The 8,375-nt window shown below is 38.5% G+C and overlaps 1 protein-coding gene across 1 annotated transcript in view; it reads left to right on the top strand.

Annotated features, from left to right (window-relative positions):
• Arhgef12 (Rho guanine nucleotide exchange factor 12) overlaps positions 1 to 8,375 on the top strand; it is a 190,842-nt gene that overhangs the window by 126,879 nt on the left and 55,588 nt on the right. Inside the window, exons 7-11 of the mRNA XM_023721086.1 lie at positions 436 to 493; positions 3,603 to 3,781; positions 5,630 to 5,707; positions 5,905 to 6,024; positions 7,350 to 7,490. Of these exons, the coding sequence (XP_023576854.1) occupies positions 436 to 493; positions 3,603 to 3,781; positions 5,630 to 5,707; positions 5,905 to 6,024; positions 7,350 to 7,490 (576 nt within the window). The remainder of the gene's footprint in view (positions 1 to 435; positions 494 to 3,602; positions 3,782 to 5,629; positions 5,708 to 5,904; positions 6,025 to 7,349; positions 7,491 to 8,375) is intronic.

The following is an 8,375-nucleotide window of genomic DNA, read 5'->3' as shown; positions in this document are numbered from 1 at the left end:
CCCAGGCCCCTTCATCTGCCTAAGCAGGCGCTTTAATCCGCTGAGCTGTCTGGCCAGCCCTGAAAGTGAATTTTGAACAACAACAACAACAACAAAATCCCAGCAGATTTTGGGGTGTGTGTGTGTGTGTGTGTGTGTGTGTGTGTGTTAAAGGGACTTGAACTCAGGGTTGCTCTACCACTGAACTCTTTATCCTCAGACCTTTGGGCAGTATCTAAATTGCCCAGGCAGGAACCAAGCTTGTTAATTCCCTCCTCAGCCTTCCTTTGTGCTAGAATTACAGAGCGCGCCACTGCAGCTGGCTGAAATGCATGCAAGTAACCTAATGTAACCCTGTTTATTATAATAGGTGATATTGCTTATGATAATTTTTGAAGTCGGTTTGTTCATTGTCTCAAAGGATGTATCTGGCATGCACTATTCATTTTCTTATAGGTGAATGGAACTCTGGTGACTCATTCAAACCATTTGGAGGTGGTGAAGTTAATCAAATGTAAGTGAATGTTTTTCTCTATTTGAATGTTTTCTGATGTCCTTAAAATAAGGATCAGTAAATGTTTTCTACAGTAGGTCACATAGCAAACATTTCGGACTTTGTAGGCCATGTGGTGTACTTCTGGACTCTTCTTATTGTAGCACAAAAGCAGCTGTGGAGAAGCAGACTAACCTGTTGTCTCTTCAGGGTCAGAGGTGGCGGGTGCTGCACCAAAATGGCAGTGAGGCATGATCCCGCAGGGCCTCAGTTTTCCTTCCTCCTTAGGCAGATGGGAGTGTTCAGTTGTCCTGTGAGCTTTGCTGAAAAGTGGGGATGCTTAAATTTTTTTTTTTGTCTTCTTTTTTCATTTTTTTCTTTTCTCAATTTCTTGTAACTTTTTTTCTCTTTTTCCAGTTTTGCACGCATATATCTGGTAATCTGAACAACTAAGTCGAAGGCAACACTATGCAATACACCAAATACTATTGAATTCATATTTTCTTTAGTGAAATTTTGTATCATTTTAAAAAAGTTTTTCCTTTATTAGTATTACTATTTTGTATCCTCTTTAAAAAGAAAACTTTAGGGCTGGCCAAATAGCTCAGCAGATTAAAGCACCTGCAAGCAGGTGCTGGGGCTGGGGGTTCATCCCCAGGCCTGCGCTGCCGGCTCCACCCCCCTCCCTGGGCGCACTGAGATGATGATTGAGACTGGGCATGGTGGTGCACACCTGTAATCCCAGCTCTTGGGAGGATGTAAACAGGCGGATCACTAAGAGTCGGGTCTAGTAGTGAGAGCCTGAACACCCTTCCCTAAAATACAAAAACAAAACAAAACAAACTTTAAAAAGCTGGGGAGATAGTTCAGTGGTCTAAATGCATGCCTGGTAAGCACAAGGACCTGGATTCTATGGTCAGTACCACATGCTAGGCCCTGCTCTGTGCCAGCCCCTGAAACTGGGCATGGTGGTGCATGCCTGTAATCCCAGCACTGGTGAGGCTGAGATGATCTTTTTTAAAAAGTGGTGATGGATGGATATTTCAGATCTTGAAGTTAGGTAAAGTCTGAACACCAAACCGTACAGTCCTTAGGCTTCAGTTTCACTTTGTTATTGTTACCACCACCTGCTTCCCAGGAGATTGTTTCTTATTTTTTTAGGGCTGGCAAGATAGCTCAGCAGATTAAGGCCTGCTTGGGCAAGCACAGGGACCAACGTTTGATCCCCCGTTGCACCCCAGTTCTTCCCCCTCTCCCCCTACTGGGTGTGCTAAGCTGGCAACCGAGTCTGAGCATGGTGACACATGCTTGCAGTCCCACATGGTGACAGTGCTTGGGGAGGCTGAAAACAGGAGGATCACTATGAGTCTAAGCTGAGTAGTGAGACCCTGTACCCAATACATAAAAAAAAAGATATTTCAATTATTGAATGGTTAATGGTATCATCATTATAGTAGAAGTAGAAAGGTCATGCAACAGTCCTGTCCCTAAAACACAGCTATGCTTTCTTTGTTGTATCTTGATTGGAGCATCATGTATTGTTATATCTCTTATAAGAAAATAAAAGAAGGCCGGCCAAATAGCTCAGTGGGTTAAAGCACCTGCATAGGCAGAGCAGGGACCAGGGGTTCCATCCAGGCCTGCTGTGCTGGCCCCGTCTCTGGGGCACACTGAGACAGCGACTGAGACTGGACGTGGTGGCGCACGCCTCTAATCCCAGCGCTTGCGAGTCTGAACACAGGCAGATCACTATAAGTTTGATCTATGTATTGAAACCCTGTAGACCCTTACCAAAAAAAAAATTAAAAAAGTTTAAAGTAAACTAGATACAATAAAATTTATGATCTTTTGCCTCAGATTCTTTCATAATAGGCTAGAACTAAATGATAATTGTTTGTGGCCAAGCAGAGTCATTAATATTTTGCATACTTCTATTTCATTTTACTGAGTAGACAGACTTTTTTATTTCTTTTTTAAGTGTTTTGAGACAAGGTCTTGCTGTGTTGTCCTGGCTAATCTCACTATGTGGCTAGCCTGGCTTCGAACTCATGACAAGCCTACCTCAGCCTCACAAATGCTGGGATTACAGGTGTGTGCGACCACGCCCAGCTGAGTAGACAGACATCTTTAGTATGAATTTGTTACCTGAGTTCTTTCTTGACCTTTTTGCTTAGATTAACCCTGAATTCCTTTAAGTTTTCATTACAGTGTCAGTGTTCTAAATTATCACTTTGATCATAGTTATTAACTTCACATTTAAAAGAAATAAGGTGATAATGATTAGCTTCTACACCTGAATAAATCTGAGTAGCAAGGAGCTTGTGACTCACACATTTTTGCATGCTATGTGAATATGATGGTTTATATTAATAAATACTACCTGTTGAGTATTATAGTTTATAAGAAGTAAGAGTATTTCTTTAGCCTTCTAGATTATTTTTTGTTTATCCCAATATAAATTTTTCTCTACATATTGTATGTTAGTGCTGGGAATGGTGGTGCACACCTATAATCTCAGCACCCAGGAGGGTGAAGCAGGAGGATTGCTGCAAGTTCAAGGCCAGCCTGGGCCACATAATCAGTTTAAGGCCAGCCTGAATTACGTAGCAGGACCCTGTCTTATAAAACAAATGAAATTTATTACTTAATGTTTTTTTATGACATATATTACAATAATATTTGCTTTGTAAAGTTAATTGAAAATTGTGTTGTTATATTCCAGAATGTTACATAAGCCCTGCCTAGTTAGTATATCCTAAAATAAAATGACTTTAAAATTAACATTTTAGAAATTACTTCAATCATAGCTATTAGTAGGTGATTGTTAACCATCTCTCAAGTAAATATATTCTTGGTGTGATAAATTTTATTTTTTTTAAGTAATATCTAGTCCTGTGAGTAGTACTTTGCCATCTGAAAGTGTTAAATATTGTTTTTTAGATTTTTTAGACACTTACATAAAACATAATATTTTGGGGTTTCCTCCCTTGTGGAGAATTAGCAGATGATACGACTTTCTCCTGTAATAGTATTTTATAACTGCTAGATTAAATCTTAAAAGACTATAGAAAGTTCCTTGACGATGTTATCTTTCTATCCTTCACTTTTTTTACCGTCTCCCCACCCGAAGCTGGTTCCTATGTAGCTCTCACTGTTCAGGGACGCCCACCTGGGTCGCCCCAGATTCCACTTGCTGATTCAGAAGTAGAGCCATCGGCTGTTGGACATATGTCTCCCATCATGACCTCCCCTCACTCACCTGGAGCATCTGGGAATATGGAGAGAATCACTAGTCCTGTGCTCATGGGGGTAAGACTAGGAAAAGTATGTAAGTAAATGCTTGGTTATATAAGGAATGCCTTTGGTTTATATTGAGAGCTTTGAAGAATCAGGTGTGGTGGTACACACCTATAACCCCAGCACCCTGGAAGGCTGATGGAGGAAGAATGAAGGTGTAAGCCTGACCCGTGTAACTTAGCAAAATAGGGACCCTGTCTCAAAATAAGTAAAATTTATAAAGAACTGGGGATTTAGCTCAATGTGAAGACCCTAGATTGAATCCCCAGTATGCCTCCCAAAAAAGAAAAGAGTATTGGAGTATTGAACTGATAAACAAATTCAAGATTCTAGAAAATAACTGGTGCGCTGACCCTGAAACTGGGCGTGGTGGCACACGCCTGTAATCCCAGCACTAGGGAGGCTAAGATGGGAGAATCACTGTGAACCGGAGCTGTGTAGCAAGACCCTGTACCAAATCAGTCCATCAGTCAGTCAAGGGGCCCGGAGATAGCTCAGTGGCTTAAGTGCCTGCCTGGCAAGCACAAGGTCTCGAGTTTGAGACCCAGTACCCCCCCCCACACACACACAAAGAAAAAGAAAAAAAAAATCAAAAATAGTCAAATTACATAATAATTTGGAATGAGTACCCAGTATCATCATGTACATCTTCTATGTACAAAAATGCCACCCACAAAAATGTAATCAAGGTACCCTATGTTTGAGGCCTGTAGCCATCTTAGAATGCATATTTTAAGAGCACTGAGGTTTTTAAAAATTCTTAAGTGTTTTTAAGTGCTTGGTTATATAATAGGTGCTTAATCTTTTTTGATTGAGATTGAATAAAATTATATGTGTCTATAATATACTTATAATACAAAGGCAGAATATAGAAATTATGAGGGAAAAAATTTAAATTCTGTGAGAATTCAAAAGAGGAAGAAAGTATATCAAGTTGTGATGAGGAATGCCCGTGTGGAAAGGTCGTATTTGAATTGAGCCTTAGGGGTCATAACATTCAAGTGCTGTATGAGTGATAATACCTCAGTTCACGAATGCTTCAGTTTGCAAACACAAGTGTTAGCATTTTGCTTCTGTTCATCAGCTCCGTATCAGATGACAGACACCACCATGGCCATCTGTGCTACAGAAGCACAAATGCAGGCATGTTCTCCAGAAGTGTAAAGCAAAGTAAATGCATAAACTGAGGTACCACTGTAAGTGATAATGGTGCAGAGCAACATGGACAACAGAATAGAATTAAAGAGCCAAAGAGACACCACGTAATTTCCGGTACTTTTATTTGGTTGTACCTGTTATAGAGATACATAGTGGGAGATAAACTTGAAAAATAATAGATTGCTCATATATTTTTACAACTGCCTTTCCAACTTACATGTAACTGGATGAATTTAAGAATCCACTAAAAATTCTGTGGACTGAGAGAGTAACGTGATTATAACAGGAGCATAGGAAGGCTAGATGGTGAAATATTGTAGGGTTGTGAAATAAGAGATGAGTTAGTGAGTTGTTTTCATATTTCAGGTGTGAGCTTTGTGTGGCATGAATGATAAAGATTCAGAAAAGGAAGGTGTGAGGTGTTATTCTTTACTTACACAATTTTAGTTCTCCAGCAGTATCAGTATTTAACGTTGTATGGAATTGAGTTTAATAAAAGTGAAATAGAAGGGCAGAAATGTCCCTGTAACCATTTGTCTTTTTTAAGTACTATGTCTGAAAACTTGTATTCATAACTTCCAGGAATAAAGAAAATCCTAAAAGATAATGATAATTGCAACAGAGACAGAGCATTGTTTACTTTGTTTTCTATATATTAGCTTTAATTTCCCTGAATTGATTATTTTTTTACCTTTTTTCTAGGAGGAAAACAATGTAGTTCATAACCAGAAAGTAGAAATTCTCAGAAAAATGTTACAGAAAGAACAGGAACGACTACAGGTACTTTATTAGAAGTGGGGCTGTTGACAGGTCAAAAATTATGTGGATGAGCATATTTGGATTGGTATTTATCCTAATCACAATCAAGTAGAATTGTAATCAGTTCTGCCAACTAACTTTATTGATAAATAACGGATGTTTTCCATGTTTTCATGATGTGAATAATTAATTCTCAAAATACTTTTATAACTTTTTAGTTATTGCAGGAAGATTACAACCGAACACCTGCCCAGAGATTGCTAAAAGAGATCCAAGAGGCCAAGAAACACATTCCTCAGCTGCAAGAGCAGCTATCCAGAGCCACAGGCTCTCCTCAGGTAGCATTGCTTTTAAAAATGCTACGCAAAGTTTGCAGGGAAATTTTCTTCTAGGACTGTGTGAGAGAATGTGGTAGTTGTCTTTTCTTTTATTATTTTTGCGGCACCGGGGATTGAACTCAGGGCCTTGCACTTGCCAGGGAAGTGCTTATTCCACTGAGCCATCTCCCCAGCCCCCCCATTTATATTCCTAATGACTATTTTTATTAAAATTTAAAAGTAGGTTTCAGTAGAGTTTGTTATGGGGATATAAACTATGGAGATGATGCTCTGTTTATATGCAATCACATGTATCTTGTGACATTTATATTTAGAACATAGGAAGTTTTTTATACTGCATCTTTAGGGAAAATGGGCAAAATATATATTTAAAAAGAGTAAAACCTGATGAATTTGCACTATTCTAGTGCTAAATTTGAAAGAAAAGCCTCATATTCATAGAACTGAAAGGATTCTTTGAGATCATCTAGCCTCATCTGTTCTTTTTTTTTGTATTTTAGTACAGGGTCTACCGGGTCTCACTCACTACAGAGATTGAGCTCATAGTGATCCTCCTATTCTTCTTTTAAGTTAAAAATTAATGATGTGTTTAAGAAAACTAGGTCCAAAACTAGTTAGTGGTACGTTCAAAGTTATGAAGTGTGTGAGGTCTCCAGACTTCCTGATTTAGTGTGCTTGTTGTTATATATTTAAAAAAATTTTTTGTCCTTGTTATGTCACATTTAATATGCTTCCATAACATTGATAGTTTTACATTGTTATTGAACAAAGAGAATATTCTTTATCTTAACTACAGTAAAACTGTGGTTACTGATCAGAAAGCTTGAACTAATTTATGTTGTACCATTGTATCCCAGAATTGGTTACTTACTTAAATATAGGAGCATTGGAAGGCAGTTAACCAGAAGTTATATTGGAGCTGGGGAGATAATTCAGTGGCTTAAGCGCCTGCCTGGCAGGTACAAGGTCCTGAGTTCAATCCCTGGTACTAAAAAAAAAAAAGAGGAAAAAAAATATATATGAATTAATAGACCTTGGGGGATTATATTTTGAAGTTAAAACTTTTATTCTCTTTACTAAAATAAAACTTTTCCTCTTTTTATAGTTATACCATTTTAGCATCATAGAATTAGTAGTTATTTATGCTTTTTACTGTAAAAAGCATTAATTAAGCATTCTTAATCACTCCATAGCATCAAACCTGTAGCAGTACCCAGATCAACCAGAGTTTTGCTCTATTTCTGTAGTCAGTAATGAACATTCCTCTGTGTGTGTGTGTGTGTGTGTGTGTGTGTGTGTGTGTGTGTGTGTGTTTCCTGTTTCAGGATGGAGCTGTAGTTCCACCCTCCAGAGCTTTTGGTGACATGCTAACCGTCACTGAGACAGAAACTGATCCTGGAGATGGACTGGGCAAGACCGACTGGAGCAGTGGAGAGACATCTAGGCCCAGTAGCGACAGTGCAGATGTAAGCGTTAAGTGTTGTTAATTTTTGTCTTCTTGTGTTCTTCCTTTCAGCTCCCCCTTACTTTGTCCTCTTTTTCATGAGACAGGGTCTTGCTATGCCGTTCAGGCTGGTCTTAATCTCACTTTGCATTCCATCCTCCTGCCTCAGCCACCAGAGTGTTGGGTTTATAGTCCTATGCCGCCATGCCCAGCTTCAGCCCCTTTCTTGATTTGATTTTAAATTACATGAATTAGAGGTGTTGTCTTTTTACTTGCTTTTTATTATCCCAGTCTTTAGTACAGCAATTTGATAAACAAACTCTGGGTACTGTTGTATATGAGCTTTTAATTCCACAATTCACTTTTTTCCTCAAACATTTAGTGCCAAGTGTTTCTTTTGCAGAATGGAATTTCCCAGCTGCTGTCTTCTTTATGGGTTGAGAAGTTACTAATGCCAGTGCTTTTTTACTGAACCTAGAGGCCAACTGTTGATATCTTAAGAGCAAGTTAATATTCCATTTGTGGTCAGAGTGACTCAACCTTGAATCATGGGGCACTTTGCCATTACAAAGAGGAAAAGCTTTACTCTTGTTTGATAGACTTCAATTAATAGCTCCGGTTTAACAGAACTTTCTTATTAACCCAGAGACTACCTGATGAACATGAATATTTGTGTTTTGGTTTTTTTTAAACCAAATTGGTGGGACAGTTTCAATAATTAACACATTGCATACATTCTTCCTAGTGGTTAATTGCTGTACAAGATGCAGACTTGATATCCTATTTATAAACACCATTAGAACAAATCCCTCTATTCATTAAGAGCATGTAACTATATATCTTTCCTAACCACTTTGAATACACAGATACAAAATGGACATTCATCTGTATCCCCTTTTTTGTTAAG

Source organism: Octodon degus, unplaced genomic scaffold, assembly GCF_000260255.1.
Source record: "Octodon degus isolate 3935 unplaced genomic scaffold, OctDeg1.0 scaffold00080, whole genome shotgun sequence".
Classification (NCBI taxonomy): domain Eukaryota; kingdom Metazoa; phylum Chordata; class Mammalia; order Rodentia; family Octodontidae; genus Octodon; species Octodon degus.
This window is presented reverse-complemented; position numbering and strand designations above follow the sequence as displayed.